The 21,606-nt window shown below is 36.3% G+C and overlaps 3 protein-coding genes across 6 annotated transcripts; 1 reads left to right on the plus strand and 2 right to left on the minus strand.

Moving 5' to 3' along the window:
* On the minus strand, positions 2,467-12,049 carry LOC18774319 (mechanosensitive ion channel protein 2, chloroplastic). 3 transcript variants are annotated; one of them, XM_020565499.1, is made up of 14 exons: positions 11,759-12,049; positions 10,666-10,890; positions 10,514-10,573; positions 9,966-10,123; positions 9,124-9,247; positions 8,903-9,000; positions 7,989-8,102; positions 7,622-7,682; positions 7,125-7,274; positions 6,920-7,030; positions 6,519-6,686; positions 6,221-6,334; positions 5,644-5,700; positions 2,467-3,763 (listed from the first exon to the last, which is right to left on the minus strand). In XM_020565499.1, exons 2-14 carry the CDS (start codon positions 10,741-10,743, stop codon positions 2,783-2,785), a joined length of 2,274 nt encoding a protein of 757 aa, XP_020421088.1. In that variant the 5' UTR covers positions 10,744-10,890; positions 11,759-12,049; the 3' UTR covers positions 2,467-2,782. The 3 variants fall into 3 exon arrangements, with proteins under 3 accessions (XP_020421088.1, XP_020421089.1, XP_020421090.1); XM_020565500.1 differs by lacking the exon at positions 10,514-10,573; XM_020565501.1 differs by lacking the exons at positions 10,514-10,573; positions 10,666-10,890.
* On the plus strand, positions 12,910-14,250 carry LOC18775046 (magnesium-dependent phosphatase 1). 2 transcript variants are annotated; one of them, XM_020565503.1, is made up of 3 exons: positions 12,910-13,272; positions 13,469-13,598; positions 13,875-14,250. In XM_020565503.1, exons 1-3 carry the CDS (start codon positions 12,988-12,990, stop codon positions 13,910-13,912), a joined length of 453 nt encoding a protein of 150 aa, XP_020421092.1. In that variant the 5' UTR covers positions 12,910-12,987; the 3' UTR covers positions 13,913-14,250. The 2 variants fall into 2 exon arrangements, with proteins under 2 accessions (XP_020421092.1, XP_007206016.1); XM_007205954.2 differs by having other exon boundaries at positions 12,913-13,272; positions 13,469-13,585.
* On the minus strand, positions 15,148-19,636 carry LOC18772946 (uncharacterized protein At4g38062). The gene is made up of 2 exons (XM_007207867.2): positions 19,507-19,636; positions 15,148-18,406 (listed from the first exon to the last, which is right to left on the minus strand). The coding sequence occupies exon 2, from the start codon at positions 18,359-18,361 to the stop codon at positions 15,302-15,304; it is 3,060 nt and encodes a 1,019-aa protein (XP_007207929.1). The 5' UTR covers positions 18,362-18,406; positions 19,507-19,636; the 3' UTR covers positions 15,148-15,301.

Here is a 21,606-nt window from a genome sequence, read left to right on the forward strand (position 1 = left end):
GTCAGACACGCCTCCGACATGCGTTGGAACGGATTGAACACGGCCAAGACACAGTCGGGACACAGATTGGAACAGTCAAGACAAGGCATGGACCAATTTGAAATTTTGAAAATAAAAACTGGGGTCAAAACTCAATTTTTGAAATTGTGGTGGACAGTAGGGTTAAAAGTGTAAAAAAAACTTTTCTAAACCTAAAGCTCACCTATTTAGCCACAAATCTCATTTATGGACACAGTAGCCACGAGATCCCTTCCCTTTTCTTCTTATCTCCCTTTCTAAGCATGTTGTCTTCTAATAGCAGCAACAATAGATGCTTGAAGAAGATTAAGAGTTTAGATTATTTATGTTTTATTTTGTAATCTATTAATTATTATGTATGAATAAACATAAGTCCTTTTTTTTGTTTTATGGAATTATATGACACTAAAGTATTGAATATGAATTAGTATTTTTAAATATATAAAAGTATATATTATTTTAACTTTATTAGGATTTATTATTATTTTAATTGTCATGACCGTGCCGTGTCCGTGTCCTAGTTTTTTGATATTTTTTTTGTCGTATTTCTATGTTTCCGTACCCGTGTCCGTGCAACATAACCCATAACTCATTCCCCTCCTCCCCGACCCGTGCCCCTCTCGCACAGAGAGAGAGAGAGAGAGAGAGAGAGAGAGAATTTTCAAAATTTTAAAGTTTCAAATTTTATGTTTGTATTTTAATTTTTTAAAGCAAATAATGTTTATTATTTTTTAATCCATGTTGGTGGTGGGCTTCACTTTGCCACATCACCCACTCAAATTGGTGAGTAAAAGACCTAGGTGCATAAAATTACTAAAACATCCATGTCACGCCATCAAACTTAACAGACTGTTGGATAGAGTTGACAGAAGGGGGCAATGTGGAACGCAAAATCTTGGTCAAGAGAGCAAAGTGGGTCACTTTGACTTTAAAAGGATAAAGTGAGATTACCAATGTTTCTGGGGCACTGTAGTGATTAAGCCTTAAAAATATTCAAAAGCTGTTTACACAATTATATTGAACAAATAGACACCAGATAAGTGTATTATGAATCAAAAGCCCCTCATGATCCCTTTATTGAACAAATAAGCACACCAGACATTCACTAAGCCATTTGTATTAAATGTTCCCTGAAGGACCTTAATGTATAAATTCGAGAATTGCTGGATTTCTAATACAATTAGGCCCTGTTTGGCATGCCTCACTAAGCCTCACTGGACTGGACTGGGTTAAATAGTCCTTAAAACCTATGTTTGGTAAGGGAAGGGATTAAGTTAAATGAGATTATATAGTCCAATGGGAAAAAAAACGTTGGACTCGCTTGTTTAATATAGCGAGCCCAAAACTGGGTTCGCAAAATAGCGAGGATGCTATTTTGAACACACAGTCCGGCTGAATACCACCTCTACCATCAAACACACGAGCCCGAAACATCAAACATACCACCATCACCACGATGCCACAACCATCAGACCACCACCATCAAACACATAACCAGCCACCACATACCCAATCGAACCATCACCATCACCCAATTAGTCAATCAAACCATCATCACCAGCCACCACATACCCAGTTAAACCACTAGCACTACCCAATCGAACCACCACAACCATTAATTAGTGGAACTAGAGAGAGAGAGAGAGAGAGAGAGAGAGAGAGAGAGAGAGAGAGAGAGAGAGAGGGTGAGTTGATGGTTGAATTTGTAGTGGCATGAAGAGAGAGTCAGAAGGAGGGAAGGAAGAAGAAAAGATAAAGGAAAGAATAGGAAGAATGAAACAAAGAAAAAAAGAAATGGCCTGGGAATGGAAAGAAGAAGAGAGGATGAAGGAAGGAAAAAAAAAAAAAAAAGAAACGGGCCTGGGAAGAAAAGACAGAGGAGTGAAGATGAAGGAAGAAATGGGGGAAAAAAGGGGCAGAGAAGAAAAGAAATAAGAAAAGACAAAGAAGAAAAGAAATCAGAAAAGATAAAGAAGAAAAGAAATCAGAAAAGATAAAGAAGAAAAGACAAAGGAGAGAAGAGTATGGATGAAGAAAAATAAAAAGAAATGTGACAGTTTTAGTCTTTCAAAAATATTAGAATTTTATTTATTTTTAGGCTAAAATTCTTAATTAAAATTAAAAATTTTAAAAATTATTATTTTTATCCAACACAACACCAAACATAAGTCTTCACTATTTTCACATCCAGTTTTTTAGTCCGACGCAACACCAAACGTAGGTCAGTACTTAATCCAGCTTAATCCAATCCGAGCTAATCCAAGACAGTCCTAGGATTTAGTCCGGTCCATAACAGTCCGCCGTACCAAACGACCCCTTAAGTTTTGTTCGGGACTTCAGAAACCTATTCAAATAATTGCCCACCAATGCAGTCCTTTTTTTATATTTTATTACAGTATGTTTGATAAGCTTAGCAAATTTAAAGCAGAATCAAATGAGAGCCTGATATGAGAGAAACAAAGAACCCCAATTTCAACTTGGACATGTATGAACATCTTTGTAATCGTGAAAGAAATCCAAACAGATCAGTCTCAAATGGCCGTGATGGAAGCTTACATTTTTCTTTGATGTATTGTTGGCCCAATGAAAAGGGCCGACAAATGCTACACAGTACCATTGGCAATGACAACGACGAAAAATACAGTGAGCATGTACACTGTACAGTGTGAGCAGCTTTGAAAAAATACAGCTTCGTGGAGTGCCTTTCTAAAAGAGTCCGGAATTGCATAGGGCATAAGCCACGACTCCCTTGATCTTCCTAAACTCAATCACTACCAGAAGTTGAACCCGGTGCAGCTGGAACCTGATAATTTTTCTTACCCTTATCAGCAATTGGAGATGCATTTCCTTTGCGGCTAGATGCCAAATCATTTGCCGCTACATGAGGCGAAGGGGAAGCCATCCCCTCCTCGATAGGAAGGGTTCTCTTTGAGCCCTCTAAAGCAACACCAAGCACTATATTTTCTTCTATAGCAGGCCTTAATGGTGGTGGCTCTGGAACTGGCATCCTTTCATTTTCCTGTTTCACTGGAGAAGCCGCTGACCCACTTGTTTTGTCAGCACCACCTTCGGATGAGGAAAATGTAGGTTTATTAGTAGTGCCCGGAATAACATTCCCTAAACTTGCAGTCTTAAGTTGCTTTCTATCAGAGACATTTTGCGTCGAATTATCAGATACTGTGCCCGCTGCTTTGGAGTCAGAATCAGACTTTTCAGTGTCTTTAGAATTCATCTTGGAGATAGAATTAGATGTTGACATCCCTGTTTCTTTGTCACCAACTTGGGGATAAGAAATAGATGATTTTGCACCCTTGGAATCCTCCTTCGTGTTTAAATTTGGCATTTCTCCACTCCTGGCATCTGCCTTGGTGTCAGATAATGGTGTTTCTCTGGTCTTGGAGTCAGATACTGGTGTTGCTCCAACTTTAGAATCTGCCTTGGTGTCAGAAATTGGTGTTTCTCTGACCTTGGAGTCAGGTGCTGGCCGCATTGTGGCTTTCCCATCTCGCTCTCCACTTGTTTGCGTACGGCTTCTTTTTTTATCTTCTCCATTGATTTTGTACGAGGGTTCAATCAGTAGGAGTGGGCGTCTGGATGTTACTCCAGAATGGTTATATATTGTATCTGCAAATGGTACATTGTCCAAATCGGTGTCACTATACATTTTCTGAACTGTACGAATTGGTGTGGCAAGTCGGGCCTTATGATGGCTAATGACTCTGAGAAGATCCAACAGTATAGCTTCCTGTTCATTCAAACATTCATTATATGTAAAATGAGCAATGGTCTCACAGAGAAAGAAATCATAATGTAAAAATGCATTGTAATGGTTAGACTTAGGAGTTATGGGTCATGGTACAATTATTATATAAAGTGGGAAACAAACTGAATGATGTACCCTGGTCAGACTTATATTGCCAGACAATGAATCTGGAACACACATTCAGGCAAGTACCAATCTGATTTCAGAATCAGAGTACGCCAGGAATACATATTCATTCTGCCATTTTGTTAATGGCAATTTGTGTGCCGTCATTGGTAATGGCACAAAGAATCCCACCTCATCTTATTCATTTTTCTATTAATTTTCTTGTATCTGTAAATGACTGACAAAGCCGTCAACTGTGGGGTCATCTTTCATGCTTTGTGTTATTCAGGATCTCAGAGGAAATACGATACTTATCGAGGTATGGTATATGGTCCCCTATTATCTTATTGGTGTTTCAAGTGTTAGGTCTTTGCACACCAATAGCATTATCACCTTAGACATCCATGAACGAACTTCAAACCTATCTGAATACAATTTTCGGATGAAGCAGAGATTTCTAGATCCCAAATGGGAGTAAGTTTCCAATAAAGGAAATATATTGATCTATTAAATGAGACAGGAGTGTCTGGGAGCTAAGCCGATTGATACTCCTATGGATCCTAAAGTCAAATTTGATAATGAAGCAGGGGAACTCCTAAATGACTCAGATGTTATTAGTTTCAGATGCTGACTGGGCAGGTGTCTACGTGGGTAAATCTATCTCCTGTTGTTGTAGTGTGTTAGGAAGTAAAAAAGAAAAGTGTGGTTGTGACATCATCTACAGGCCAATTACAGGCAACTCACACGACATGTGAGATTTTGTAGGTAAAACCCTTTTCTATACAAGAAATGGGTGCATGTGACAGCACTCTATGAGAGTGTTTTGTGATAATCAAAGTCTAATTTGATATTTCAAGAGAGGATGAGACATACTGACAAGGATTGTTATTTTATGAGAGATAAGACTGTGAAGAAATGGACAGCAAGTAATTCAATATTTCAACTCTACATGTATATTGCAAGTAATTTGACATTTCATGAGGTTATGAAACATATTGACATGGAATCCATGGATTGCTACTAAGCGAGAGAAAGGACTATGAAGAAACATATTACTACATCTTATGTCAGGTCTAAGGATGAGTCGGGAGATATCTTTAGCAATGATTTTTTTTTGTCTTAACATGATTTAGGGAAAGGAAATCTTTCTAACTTTGTAAAAGGTTTGGCATGACAATTATTTATCCTCCAGCTTGAGAGGGAGTGTTGTAGGTTATGGATCATAGTGTAATCATAATATAAATGGGGTTTATGAAATTAACTCAAACATCGTCTTTATATAAATATATCTAGGGAGCCGATATTATGAGGGTGACGACTCTCCTCTTTCTCTCACATTATACTCTCTTTTGCTTGCTTACTTCATCATGTAGCGTAACATAAAAAGCTTCTAATACATCCATCAAATCCCCATATTTGGATTAGGATTGCATTACCGTTAACACAATAATTGTCTCAAACCTCTAAAGCGTCTGGCCCAAAGAAAGAAATACAAAATAAAATCTACATGCGACGCAAACCACCTAAGCATCCCTGGTCTTATTAACTAAATGTGTCTCAAGAACGAAATTGTTGACATGCAAGGTACGGGGTGAAACATGCATTATTTCAACGTAAGAAAACAGTTTCTACTTAATTGGTTAGATATTTTATCATCTTTCTTCCACATTAGCATATTGTAATTTAACTTAATTATGGTAAACTGAAGCCAGCTAATTAGAAGGTAGAACAGCTCTACTGAATCAAAATGCTCTTACCTTGACGCATAAATACTCTTCATGATGTGATGTCTTCACAAAACAGGAAACCAAGATCTGCAATATGCACAAAATAAGAAACTTATGTACACATATGTATGTAGTTGAAAGTTAAAACACATATAATTGTGAGGACAATAATATTTAAAAATATAATTTTATTGTTGAGCCTATGGACACACGCTCATTGCTTCACTTGTTGAACACTTACGCATACATATATAAGATTTTCAAATAAAAAATTACTTACAAAATGTAAGCAGGATGACTAGTTTGGAGTGCCAAAAACAGTTTTTTTGTTTGTTTTAGCATGTACTTCTCTCTCTCTCTCTCTCTCTCTCTCTCTCTCTCTCTCTCTCTCTCTCTCTCTTAACACAATAAAACAAAAACATTAACGGGGTTAAACAATAAAACAAAAACATTAACGGGGAACCATATCAAGACTAGTGTGTCCTTCCCAAATAAATGAGAAATTAACTCGATATCTAACAAAACAGAATCAATAAATAACTAGCACCTATGAACGGATGTGGATGTAGTAAATAATTGTAAGAACATAAAATTGTTTAACACTAACCAAAAGAGCTTGATTCTCAGGAGTAACATTATCCAGAAATACTCTTCTATGCAACCTCTGCTGCTCAACTTGAGGATTCTTGGACAAGACTTTGCGCATGTCAGCAACAATATTCTGCACAAAGATTAGGGAAACCAACAAGTAACGCACTGAGCATGCATGCAATTACATCAATGTTCTGACAACCAGACCGGCCATCAAACCAGAAGAGGAGAGGACCAAAAGTCAGAGATTGAACTGAGATCATCTGACTCCTTATATCTTATGTATTGAAGAAATAGTTAATCTTACTCCTTACATTTATCTTATGGACATCCAAGTGACTTATAGCAAGGTGAGTTTTGATACGCCAATGAGTTTTTTGACTGAGATTTCTCACGACATTCACTGTGAACTGGTGGTTTGGAATGTGAACTGCTTCACGGTCTTCACCTCTAACAATTGTTGGTGACCACCAACCCACATGCTACACACAACAAAAGAGTCCCAGATTACTACGGTAATCTATAATTTCAGCAAACAAATGTTAATAAAATTGGTCATGTAACTGCATGGTTTCGTGTCTGCATTATTACCAGTTTACAAATATGCATAATATCTGTACCCAAAAAAAAAAAAAAAAGCATTAATATCTTTCTCTAGTCTCCCTCCAACTGTCAGTTTATCCTAGTGCATGAATGTTCAATCTCAAATACAAACCTCAACAGTGCCAGATACTTCATATCCTTCGATTTTTGTTTGAATCCATTCATTCACAACAAAAGGCCGAGTCGCATGAATCATTGCACTTGACAGGAAATTTGTGAAGATCTAGATTTAAAAAGAAAAGGTCAAACAATGAAATAAACTTGGATATTTAAAGAAAAATAAGAACATCTCATGAAAGAGAGTTTCAGGGTTTCACCTCACGACCAGCCAGCGTCAATAATACTGTCCCAAGACCTCCTGCAGTAAGCCACTTTTGGGTAGAGAAACCTAGCAACTCCATGAATAATGAAACAGCAGCAACCCATACTGCAGAGTAAACAGCCTTCCCAGCAAATTGAAAACCCATCTGCACAAAATGAAAGAGCTCATTCTTTATGGAAATAACTACAATGCATTTCATGGAGAGAGAGAGAGAATGGCAGGTGGGATCAACCACTAGCATAATTTGACTATTCAGCAAAATAAGACCCAGATGTCATTGCAATTAATCAAGCATATTTGTTCATGCTTGTGTGCCTCTTCAATAAGGCATACCCAAAAAAAATGAAAAGCCAATGAGTGCAGGAATATAGCACATAAGCTAGAGCTAGAAGTAAATAAGGAAAAAAAAAAAAAAAAAAAAAAGGAAAATCCTAGAAATTTGAATCCCCGAATCAGATAATAAGTTGAACAATTATGGCACGTAACACATACATTTCTGGTATCACCGGAGTCACTAGTCTCCATGAAATACTTCTGTGCTTGTTGAATCACACTGCATGAAAATATTGCAATTAGATATCAAGAAAGTAACTGTCCACCAGGGTTACAAATTGGAGACTGTCAGCTGCATTAAAGAGCACAAATCAATACAGCAACTATATATCATGGAAAGCTTATGGTTGATTGATCCAATGAAACATCAAGAAATTAAAAAGACCAAGTATTGGTGATCAGAAACACAGTACTTAAAATGTTCAGAAAAAATCTTCAAGTGGTCCAACAGTTATACTCTGTTATATTATTGTTTGCTGACAACCTAATCAAGCATTTTCAAGACTAAAATAGAAAACAGGCTGACCTTGATAAACAATAGGCAAATGCCAGAACAGTTGACAATGATCTTATAAAATCCAAAAGACGTTGCTTTACAATCTGGCTAGCTTCTGTAGGTAGAACAACTGGATCCAATGCCCTGCAAGAAAACCACTATGATCAGTACATTACCTAACTGGAATAGGCTTCACATCAAAAATTAAAAAAAATTATTATTTCTCCAATGTTCTGTTGCGAGGGAACTTCAGGGCCCATTTGGAACTTTTTTCATGTTTGGTTTCAGTTTTTAATTTTTGCTAGAAATAGAGGGAAAATATATGGGGGAAAGGAGGGCAGTAGGAGAGAGGAGGGAGAAATGAAGGAGAACATATGAAACAAAAAATTGAAAAAGAAACTACTTAAAATTATATCAAATTTATAGTTTTCATTTTATCAACCATTTCAAATATAATTCTTCCACCTCCCTCCCGCCACCCTTCTTAATTCCTCCTTTCTCACATATATTTCTCTCTCTCTAACCAAAAACCAAAACCGAATTCACAAAGACCCTTAGTCACCTGTGTTTTATCTTAATGGGGTACATACACTAATGCCTTAACAGTTCTGGAATACATACGGTGCTGGAAGGAGAAGTTTGGTTGATGAGGAAGTAGAGTGGTTTCAAGGCTGTTCCACCTTTATCATAATGATCACATAAATGACGGAAAAGAAAATAGTCAAAATTTTAATGGTGTTGAGTTCTCTTTAAGAACCCAAAGGTTCTAAACCCATTGTTTGACTGAATTTATCCGTTTTAGACAGTATTCCTTCCTTATCTTCTTCAGAGCTTTTAGATTTTCTCATTTTTCTAACTGTAAATTTTGTTTTGGCCGAGGGACTTCCCATGAAGAAGATAAGACATAAAATTATATAATCCAGAAAAATACAACATAGAGAAACCTGCATATGAGTATTGCTCCCATCCATAGCAGCATGGGTTGAATATACGAGGTTGTAACATAATGAGTATTACTCTTTTTCCAACTACCATCACTTTTCTGCAGAATAGTATGAAAAATTGGATAACATTATCAGGTGTTTGTCCAATTCATAAACACAGGCAAAATGAACTGCACTGTATTATTTAAAGAAAAAAAGAAGACACAAAAAGATAAACATACATGAAGTATCAGATTTCTGCTCAGGCGCATAAGTGGTGCAAGACCCCATATGGCAAAGGTAATAATGCCAACTGATGGAATCAATTTGAAGACAAGAGGACAACCTTGCAAAGCATTATATGATCTGCATAATAAAACGAATGACTGTTTATAAAATTTAGCAAAGAAGATTCCACAAATCACAAATGTAGAGCACTAAAGATTACAGCATTTGACATCATGCACAACTGATAGAGACATGAAAGCCTGCATTTAAAATGCACCAGCTGAACAACAGAGAACACGAGAAACTATTAAGCAAGCAAAAACACCAAGATATCTGAACTCGATATCCCTCTACCTATCAGACTTTAGTATTCATATCTAAGTAGTTTTATTGCAATCGACCATCACTACTAGAGATTGAAATACTATTTTGAGCAGTCTGTTTGTTGCTTATAAGTAGGTAGAGTCAAAACATATTAATGGCATGATACATCAAAACACCATTCTAGAAACTTATCCAGGTCATACAAATACCTATGATCAGGGGAAAAAAGTATGCAAATTGATTTCCAAAATAAAATGATGCCATGCTCATATATTGGTAAATGGTAATAGGGTTGCTTATGTTTAAACTCAAGCAGAAGTTATCAAATAACGTTTTCAAGACAAAATCAAAAGAATAAAATAAGTGGAATGAAAGATTGAAAGGAAACTATAGAGTAAAGCCACAGAAGCTATCGTAATGCACAAACCATAGTCATGCACAAGTTACCAAAGAATTTTAATATTAAAAAACCATAACTATAAGGCACGCATATGACATGTTCATACACACTTAAGCAAGAAACAAAAATTACCTTGCCAACACCATTGCAGCTGTCTTCAAGCCGTGTTGGTCAAATGGTTGGCCTGATGTTAGCGAACAATGGCACTTAAATGCATGATAGCTGTGAGACACAGTATGTAAGGACCTGTATCCATTGTCTGATAAACGGATACCCCAAGAATCCTGCTTCTGAAATTGTAACACAGGAGATAAACTCAAAATCTTTGCTGAAAGTGTCTAAACTTCCAAAAGATGAGAGCATCACTAAAAGAGTATTCCTATATATACGTGTGTTATCTTGCCACACAGTCTAGTAAGAGAATGTTTCCCTATATATACCATCTACAGTACTCCAGACAAGTAACTCAGCCATCATTTTCCCATACAAAAAATTTACACATCCATCTGCTAAATGGGCGAGAAAACAAGTAATAGAATGAAGTACATCAGAATGGTCAAATTTTTTTATATATGTTAGGAAAACTAATAGAATGTAATGATAGCATGTGATCACTCCTCCTCTGTCCCAATTGGTCCTATCCATTTCTAGGGTCTGAAGTAATAAGGCATGAATCATACCACAAATCGTGATGTAAGGGCAGTGCTTAATGAATGTAACTTGTCCCTTCCTATTCCACTCTGTGAAGAATGAAATTACTTTAGGATAAAAAATAAAAAAATCTCTGGATAATAATGCAATAGAAATAAATAAATAAAAAGTTTTATAGTACCTTATATTGTTCTCGGTACCTCTGATTCTTGCAAAGTCCCAGTTGATGGGACAATTGCAATGAACCAGCAAGAACCATTATTGGGTTGAAATTACCACGTCAGATCATAACACAGCTCAAAAACAGAGTCTTCAAAAGTCAATTGATATTTGATTAAGTGATCAAGTAGTCTTTCACAACATTGCAACCCCGGAACCAGCTTAAGCTAATCAAATATTCTAAGGTCTGAAACAGGAAAAACATATCATCACATTCAAAGCTAAACACAAGAACACTTCTAAATAAAATAAAATCTAGTGAGTGCTCAAATATTAGTAATTTCTTGATGCACGAACTAGCACATAATAGACAAAATATTAAAATGGAAACATGGTAGTTTACCAAAATTCATGACTGACCCATCAACTTTAGTAACATGTTCACTGAACAGTGTAGGGAAATCCATCCATACACATTCTAATTATCAACTTTAGTAACATGTTCACTGAACAGTAGGGAAATCCATCCATACACATTCTAATTTAGTCTGTAATCTTGTGCTAACATATTTGGTTTATTTACAAGCCTTCATGTTACAATCAAAAACCTCGCCGTGGCCAATATTTGGTGGGTTTGCCCTTCTCAGTGCACCACCCTCTAACTTAAATCTCATCAACACCTCCTAGTGGATGCATTAATTTCTCTACCCACGGGAATGCTAAACTTCTAATAATCAAATCAAACAATCAAATGAATTCATACGATAAATTTCAGTTCAAAAGTAACTCTCACTGTAAAATTTCCACTGACCCAAACCCCAAAATTTCCCCTCCATATAAGGAGTTTGGCACAAGTTCTTGAATTACACGGTTATATAATTCTAATAAACAGCAAAACATACAAAAAGGAAAGGAAAATCTGCAGGTGAGGTTAATTCAAAATTCAAAATTAATAAGAGAAACCCTTCCTCCTCACTGATATGATATACAGAAAGAGTTTCAATACGCAAAATCACATTTCAACTCAATAAATTGAGACTCCGCCATGAAGATTCCCATGGCATAAAGAATTAGCAAGAAATTTCTGGCTTGAAAATTGGAGTTTAAGAGATTACCTCGTAGACTGAAAAAAGGACGAAGGGGAAACTCCCAGGCTTCGGAGGCTTTCAATGGAATTTCGAGGCTGGTTTTCCTTTTCTTCAATGGGGAGCCCGAAGGCGACGAGATGACGACAGATGGAAGAATTAAAAATTAAAAATTATGCAACGCCCTTGCAACTTTGCAGAATCAGTATTCGTTCTCTTTTTAGAAAAATGGTGATTCTATTTGGACCCCCTCAGTATTCATTATATTTATTCTCCAACGCTCTTGCGGACTTGCGCCTTGAACTTTTGGGTTTGTTCCATTTTAGTGATTTTCTTAGGAAACATGCGGCTTCAGCACTTGGCTCCTATAAATACAATTTTTAGTCACTATTTTGAAAACTTTGCATGAATAGAAGGTGTAAAAACAATTTTATTGACCAATTATCTTGAGGAGCTCAATCTACCTGAAATTGAGAAATAAAAGTCATGTTCTTTCTATGCATGATTATCATGTCACAAGCTCAAATTCTACAAATCAGTATTTTTAAATCTCAATTCACTCCTATTCAATTATGGAAACATTTTTTTCTTAACATTTTAACCCAAGGTGGATCATTACCACTTTTTTTAATACTTGACAAGTATTTATAAGCATAATCATAGTTCCACGCACACAAAACATATAGTTAACTATGCTTATGCTCACGGACACGTGTCAAGTATTGAGAAGAATGGTGAAAATACACCTTAGGCTATAGTGATGAGCAAAAATATTTCCTTCAATTTCCCATTGTAATCACAACACCCACTTAATCAACCATTTCTTGTCTCCCTCTCACCTCTACATCTTCTATGTTCTATGTGCCTTCATAAAATTCCGACTAAAGACTATGATAAACAAACTCTACCTATGAAAGAAAGTGTAATAATAACACTGACACCACCTAGCATAATATAAATAGTTGAACAACTAAGCAAAAGTGGATCAAGGAAGATGGGTAGGAATTAACAAGAATTGTAGCCAAACAATGCTTTAACTCCATTCCACAATAATTTCTGGTTTGGTTAGTGTTCTTTTGTTATTTAATGGGTTTATGTGTAATGATTTTAAACTTTCGTGGGGTGTTCGTGAAATTTTCAAAACCTCAAGGATTTAGTGAAATACGAAAGACACAAATTCCCAGACGAGAAAGATTGCCCCAATCTCGGCGACCCACGTAGAGTGATAGAGAGAGAGAGAGAGAGAGAGAGAAACAACTATGGGAGACGACGAGAAAGTGAAGAACGAGGCTCTCCAGATAATCGGGCAACACCAGAACTTGCCCACTCTTGTCGTCTTCGATCTCGATTACACTCTATGGCCCTTCTATTGCGAATGCTGCGATGAGGATGAAATGCCATATCTCTATCCACAGGCCTCAGCCATATTATATGCTCTCAAAGACAAGGCCATTTCCATGGCTGTTGCTTCAAGGTCTCCAACTCCTGATATAGCCAAATCATTCCTTCAAACATTGGGCATCCACTCCTTGTTTGTGACCCAGGTTTGTGGTGACCCATTCAACTTTTTTTTTTCTTTTTCTTTTTCCTCTATTGATTCAATTTCAATTGCAATGTTTCTATATTATGCATGGGTTCTTTCTTGGGTTTCAATTGCATTTTGTGTTTTTGTTGTAAAAGAATTGTGGGTATGTTTTCTTTGCTTTGAACCAAATGGTAATTGGGTTTTTGTTTATGCAGGAGATTTTCTCCAGTTGGACTCACAAAACAGAGCATATTCAAAGAATTCATGCAACCACTGGGGTGCCATTTAGCTCAATGCTTTTCTTTGATGATGAGGATAGGAATATTCAAACGGTAATTATGTTAGGTACATTTGGATGAAATGATTTGGATTTTGAGTTTTGAGTTTTGACAATATAATGTCATGTTTTGTGTTTGAAATGATTAGATACTATGAGTCATTTGAAATTCATGTCTTTATTCTTTTTCCTTTCCTTCGAATTACATATCCTTATTCATAGCCCTATCAAGCAATTCATCTATATAATGTAAATTAAATTAATCCTCTTTCAACATGAAACCTTAATAAAGATAACTATAATTCGATGCATGCTAAGTGTGTTGCATTACATGATATTTGCAGGTATCCAAAATGGGTGTGACAAGCATTTTAGTTGGTAATGGGGTGAACCTTGGAGCTTTGAGGCAGGGATTGTTGGAATTCTCTCGAAAGTCAGCTTCATCTAGCCGGAGGTAGTCGAGTTAGTTTGCCCCCCATTTCGGAACTGTAATGCTAATTCATACGAATGGGAATGTGATGTATTGTAGCTCAAATACGAAGTTTATACATGCTTGTGTGCCACCAAATGTGACTATCATTCATAGTACCTCAGATACATTCAACTCATTGACTTGTCCTTGGCTAAATGGTACCGATTCTTATACAGTATGTTGGAAGAATTCATTTGCGTTATCTGCTTTGAAAGTTATGGTGCAGATTGTCTATCTTTTAGATTTTATGACAGTTGATGTTGTTGAGGTCCAGCATTTTATCTTGTCTCTCATGTATCTTGCTAGTTATTCAAAATAATGATCGATTTGGAACTCTGCGTAGGATGTTATAAAACGTGCAGGTAAGGATATCTGTTCTCGCAGAAAAGATGCGTTCTGCTATATTCTCACCAAGTAAGAGAATTTTTACATCAAATGTATTCAGGACTTCTTTGCATACTTGTTTTGATAAAAAGACAGGTAAACTCCGGAACAGCTTCCCATTCTTTTTTTGCTCGATTTTACTAAGACCAGACCCCCAACTGATTACATTTGGTTTAGCATTTCAACACATAAATTAACCATCAAGATTGATACTTCCAGTTAACTGGTGTAATTAACACCAGAACAGTAAGAATTGTAACAGGCACATGTAACGCACATGCTTTTGATCTTCCGGAAATGCTCTCAAATACCAGTATTCATGTAGCAAAGTCCTTAAATAGTACTATTATTGTGGCAAATTGACAATATCGACAGTATTGACACAATATTGAAAATTTATTTATGTCACATTAAAATATTTCATGTCGAAATAATGGAACAATATCGACGGTATCTATATCTATAATGGGACTTCAGTTTTAATGCTATTTCAATATTCAAGAGCATTTCCCTTGATCTTTTCTAATTGAGGTCTCTTGCATGCACGTAACGTATGCATCCATATGAGAGCAAAAGTAATTCAATGTTTGGCTAAGGAAAATCATTTCAGAGATTCAGTGTTCAGAATGCACCAAATTAAAGTTGTATGAATTGTTAAAGTTGATATATTCAAAAGTTTTGAAGAAGAAGGAAAAAAAAAATGTTTTTCGAAAGGAAAGAATCGCAACATAACCTTAAAAATTGAAGAGACATTAGCTGAAGCATATAAGCAAACTAAAATTACTTGCTTACAAGGAGAAATCAAATTTGTGGAACTTGTTCTAGTCATAAACAAATTACTTACACGCACATCATACACAAGCTAAAAAATCCATGGTTAATAATTGATGTTCTGAATCATATATTGGTTACAAGCTAATTGTTGAGGTCTCTAAATGGAGATCTTCTGTCAGAAATTGCTTCAGATATCTTCATCACTGTAGGCGTACAAACATTCTCTTGTTCTGGATCAACAAGCTCATCATTCCATTTTAAATCCATTCTGGAACCTTTGTTGTCAAAAGAGAGCATTATCTTATCCAACATGCTTGTCAGTTGTTTATCTGTACTGGAGAACTCACCGATCTTATCACCCAGCCCTCCAATAAACACCAATAAGTTTTCCTTTTCTGATGACAACTTAATGACATCTTCAAGTAAATTTCTTCTTTCACTTTTTAGCTCCTCAATCAAGGCATCTGAGTTTATCAGCTTTGTCTTCATTTGATTAGTCAGTCTCTTCACTTCTAGCTCTTTTGTTTCCAGTTCAGCTTCAGCCTCCAATGCTTGTTGTTTTGACTCACACAAGGATGTTTGCTGCGATTCCAGTTTCTGCTGTATATTACAGATTTCCTCCTCAAGTTCCAGAGCCATCAACTTCCTTTCTTCAATTTCAAGTGCAGCCATAACCTCAGCAGCAGTGATTTTCTCCCAAGCTTCGTGGATCAGATCAATTTCTGCCTGTTTCTCAGCTAGCTGTGAAGAGAAAGAATCTAATGAGCAATTAAACTTATGTTCCAAGGACTCCACAAGCTGCATGAGATCATTCACTCTCTGGTATTTCTGTTCTACACGTTGGATGAGCTTCGCTTTCTCATGCTCAAATGTTCTCTCTGCATCAATTTGTGCCATCACAGCACCTGTGAATTCTATCCTCAATGATTCTTGCTCTAGCCAGCTAATCTCTTTCTCCAGTTGCTCTAAGTTCTTGTCCTTCTCTCTAGCGATTTGGAGAAATATTGAATTCTCTGATTCAAAAGACATTTCTGTCTCTGTCTTTACAGAATTAGCGTCCTTTGTATCTAACATCTCAAGCTTCTGCTCCAGTAACACAATCTTCTGCTGGAGGTTATCTATTATTTTGTCTTTCTCTTCAAAAATACAAAAAAGACCATTTTTCTGTTGCTTGATGGTTTCCCCGACATCTACCTGTGCAAGAAGAGAAGCTTCCAACTCTTTACGCATTCCAAGACTTACTTCAAGATCACTTCTTAAGCGCTCTGCAATCGATTTCCATATTTCCAATTCAAATTCAATTTCATTTCCTTCACAGATTTTCTCAGCCAACTCAGTATTTGTTCTCTCTATGGCATCATTAACTTCTCTAAGTTCCCTTTCAAGAACGCTTTCCATCTGCGAAACTTGCTGATTCAAGTGAAGTTCATCCTTTTCACACTCTTCTTTGACACCTCTCTGTACTGTTGTAAGAACAGCATTCTTCCCTTCCAGCTGCTGCATCAGTTGAGAAATATTTTGTTCTCTCTCTTTTTCACGCAGATCCATTTCAAACTTACCATTCACAATCTTCAGTTGAGCCTCAGAAATTCCAAGTTTTAAAACCAATAACATGACAGAAAGCTCCTCATTTTCCAACTTCAGCTGCATACTTAGAGAATGACAGGCTTCCAACTCCATCTTGAGCTCTTTTATCATTCCATCTTTATACTCTAGCTCAGACAAATAGTTTCTCACATCACTTGTCATCTTTTCTAATTGAGAGTTCCATTCAGCCCCTTCGGCCTCTTTTGTTGTACTGTCACTGTGCATCTGCTCCACTTCCATCCTGAGTTCTTTTAAGGCAGCATCTCTACTCTCTAACTCAGATCTAGAGTTGTTCAGCTCCACTCTCATTTTTTCCAGTTGAGAGCTACATTCATATTCTTTAGCCTTAAGATTTGATGTGCAGTCTCTGAGCATCTGTTCCAGTTCCATCCTGAGCCCACTTATTGCTGCATCTTTACTCCCTAACTCGGACTTATGTTTGTTCAATTCCCCTGTCATACTTTCCAGTCGAGAGCTCCATTCAGCTTCTTTCGCCCTATGACTTGCAATACAATCTCTGTGCATCTGCTCCAGACTTTTGAGCTTGTTTCGCAGCTTTGTGAGAGAAGGTGAACCTGGTGCTGCTTGGATTTGGGCTTCCTGCAGTTCTTTGAGAGAAATGCGCAACTCCTGATTTTCTTGCTGCAGCTTCCCTGTCTGATATTCCATTTCTTTATAAAATGTCTCTTTGGTGCTTAGAGACTGTCTTAGAGATGCAATTTGTTTGTCCCTCTGAGCAGTCAAGCATTCCAGTTGCGATTTGGCATCCTCGCGCTCAGAAAAGACATTCTCAAAGCGTGTTTGGAATTCAGAAACTTGAACTTCCAGATACTTTCTCCGGCTTTCTTCATGAGCCAGGGCTTGGTTGCACCTCTGCAGCCGGTTTTGAAGATCATCTGAAATTCTGGTTTGAGAATCTAAGCTTGTCTGCAATGAACAAATCTCATCAAGCAATGAAGACTTCTCCATCTCCCATTCCTTCTTACTTGCCTTGAACTGTTCTCGGAGCTTGTCATGTGCTTCTTCTAGATGTCTGAACTGCTCCTTCTTCCATTTTAGCTGATCTTGAACCTTCTGATTGTCCTCCTCTAGTTTGAGTATCACATCATCTCTCTCTCTTAGTTCTTTGGGTGCATTAGCTTTCTTCTCTGCTTCAGAACATTTCTTCTGCGAAACTGATAGACGGCCTTTAAGGCCTTCAATCTCTTCTCTATATGCACGGATTGTTTTCTCTTGATCCATTTTCTTCTCATTTGCCTCATCTAAAGCCAATACCATCACTCTGTTTGTATCTTCCAATTTTCGGTACTTCTCATCACAACCAACTCGAAGTTTATCGTTTGCAGCTCTAAGATGTTGGACTATGGACTCTTTATCTTTCAAACTGCATTTAAGTTCTTCACACATCTGCTGTGCCACAGAGATTTCCTCTGCCTTCTCATTTAGTTCTTGAGCCTGCTTCTCAATTTTCGAACTTGCCTGCTGGAATTTAGTGAGCTGCTCATTGTGGGCTTTCCTCAAGTTTTCGGATAATTCTGCTTTGCTTTTATATTCTGCCCTGACCTTCTCAAGCTCAGCTTTAACTTCGTCCAGCTCTTCACAAACCTTGTCCATGTTCTTTCTTTCAGGAGTATGAATTTCCAGATTACGAAAAACGACCTGTTTTCAAGAAAAACATAACTTAAATATACTTATAAGCAGGTATTATGCGCATGCCTAAACTCAACAGAATATGAATTGAAAACAATGCAGCTGAAGTAATAGGACTGAAAATGGCAATCATGCTTGGACAGCTCCAGAACCATGAACCTCTTTCTTTCTGCCCTTTCCTTTCCTTACGAAAGGAACCAGAGGCTTTTTTATTTCTAGTAATATTAATACTAATAAAGAATGTCAATAATTTAGCTCATACTCATATGTGATTCTTTCACCCGAATAGGTGAATCTTGCAGAAAATTTGTGCAGTTGTAAAGATGTCAAAGACATTGATACTTCAGCAAAAGATGAAACATTTGTGTTTTTAGTTAAGCTGTGTGGATAAATGTGTCTGGAAACTCAAATTAACTCCTAGAAAATAATGAGGACCAAAAGGAATCCAAGGATATTCTGAATATACACGGATGTAGAAGGAAAGGAACTGATAAACAGAATGATCTAAAGCTATAAAGTCATTGTCAATTCTTTGGCTCAGACATTGTTGTTAGGCCCCATAAAATGGAAAATGCATGCCTTGTTTGTTTGCTTAGAAAATGTGAGAAACAGAAAGAAACTAATAACTTGAATCTTTCAAATTTCCAACTTGAGGAAGCTAATACCTCCCTTGTACTGAGCCAAACACATAATCAAAGCGAAATAAAACCCAACAGAGAACAAAAAAGAACAAATCAAGATTTCATATTTGTTTTGTCTTCATTTTCTTCTTACTGTTAGCAACCAAACATAAAAATCAACGAATGTAGAAGTGACAGATTCAAACTAACATGGAAATTCAGAGCTTAGAAGCATATAAAAGCATAAAATGAAGCAGTCCGAAGTCTCTGACTTAACCAAACCCAGAAATCACAAGAAGCAAAAGCGAAATGTACCAGAAATTTCAATGAAAATAAGATAAATCTAACATAATAATGAATGCCTCAGTAATTGGTTTCAAAGGAAAACACAGGAAGGAAAAGGTTTTCTTGAGAATTCTTTCATTTTCCTGAGATTTCTCACTGACCAAACAAGTTTTTGAGAAAAATAAAGAGAGCCCAGAAAAATACCTTGCTCGGAGACCATAGATTCGTCCTTAGGCGAGGACTTAACGCAAGTGTTGTGGAGTTTTCTGGTTCTTTGTGTTGAAGAGAGAAAGGAAAAGCAAATGCGAGAATAGAGAGAGAACTAGCCGTTAAGACTCAAGGGTGGGCTTTTAGCCTTCGTGGATTTGAAAATGTTTTGTACGAAATATAATCTAACGGCCTTATGGTGTGTTTCTGAACGGCGTTATGTTTTTATCTAGCCGTTGGTATTTGGGACTGGATTTGGATGGGCTTTTTACGTAAGAAATTATTAGGGTTTGGATCCACTGGGAAAAGAGGGATCGATTTCATTGTGGATAAGATATAGACGTAAGAACTTACAACAGAAATTTGGGGGGAAAAAACCAAGATTGTGAAGGATAAAAATACAAAGAAATCTAATCCCCTTTTGAAAATTAACACATTGTTAATCCAATCAAATTTCAGGTTGAGCTCGAGGTATGAGTTCAACCCGTCCAAATACAACTCAAACTTGCATGCGGGCAAGAGATCTTGCCCTTTGGTTGAAACCATCGGCCAAGATTGAAACATAACTTGACGATAAAAACAAGTCAGTTTCACCCAATTTTGACCTATCTTTCACATTTGTTCCATCCCACTCAACACCAAGGGAATTCAGAAACCACCTTCATTTGACCCAAAGAATGCATTCTTTCTGGAGAAGTAGTGGGCTTGCCAACAAAACCATGATGGTAGTTGTTACCTTAATTTGGTTTCTAATGAACCTTGAAAATCCTTGGTGCTTTTTTTACCTCTATAGGACGTGCATGTAACTAGACTGGTCTCTTGTGGTGTTTACCATATGGTTGGAAATGGATTTCACCCAAATGTTTCAACAATCATTGTTTTCATAAATCTTTTGCTGAGGAACCGTGAGAAATGTTGATGAAAGTCGAGGAAAATGGTGCTCCGATTTTGAAGGAGAAATTTGAAAGTGGTTGCAATTTTGGGAGGAGTAGAGCTTTTGTCGTGGGAAAGAAATATATTTTCTCAAAATTAAAGGTGAAATGGTTGTAGAAAATTGAGTCAAACTGACCCTTGTTTTGACAAAACAAAAAAAAACTGACCCATTTCATATAACAAAACAAAAAACTGACCCATTTTCTCTATATTTGGACCAACTAATAACTAATTACAACTAGTCTTTTCGCACGCGCTTTCGCGCAAGAGATTTTTTTTATTAAAAATTTAAATTAATTTTAGAATTTAAAAAAATAATGGGTAGTTGTGTTCTATAAAAATAGAATTCATTATCTGATTTTTCTTTTAATTTTAATTTTTTAATATGAAAAAAATGTGAATTTACCATATTATCTTCATTTAATTAATAATTTTAATTCTTAATATTGGATTAACCAAAGATATTTTCTGATATTTTAAATGTTTCACCATTCTCTACATTTTGTTATATATATATAGATTTACACCCATGCTTTTGATTGAAGAAAGAAATGATTAGTTTTTATATAAAAGAAAAACAGACCGAAAATATATTAGAAACAAAAACTAAGCGCACCTACAACTGTCAGGCCTACAATGAAAAATAAAATAAGATGAAAACTCATTACTTTATTACAAGTTAACCGAAAATCTAGTTAATTCTCTTTTCACATACCCCCTTCTCTACCGAAATTCTTACTGTTTGGCAGCACGGAAACTCAAAAAGAGGTAATATGTGAGTGCGTACCAAGAAACTAGTTTTAGACAAATTACTACAAAAAGCAAAAGCCCACACAAGTTGAAGTTATGATAAGAGGCTTAAGAACACACCGACATGCTTAGAGCGCTTCTATTTATGGTGTTATGGCAAAGGATAAGGACAAATAATATTTTTTGGCTTTTTCACTCATTATCATAGCAATTCAAGGACAAATACTATTCACATGGGTTTAATTTTATTTTTATGTATGAAATTAATAATAATAAAAATTTAGGTTCATGTAAAAAAATATTTTGAATATTTTGGTAATTTTTCCGAATTTTTACAAATTTTTTATAATTCTTTTTTATTTATTTATTTTTACTGACGTCGGCGCCCTCAAACAACAACTTGGGCTATTTTTG

This window comes from Prunus persica, chromosome G6, assembly GCF_000346465.2.
Source record: "Prunus persica cultivar Lovell chromosome G6, Prunus_persica_NCBIv2, whole genome shotgun sequence".
Lineage (NCBI taxonomy): Eukaryota > Viridiplantae > Streptophyta > Magnoliopsida > Rosales > Rosaceae > Prunus > Prunus persica.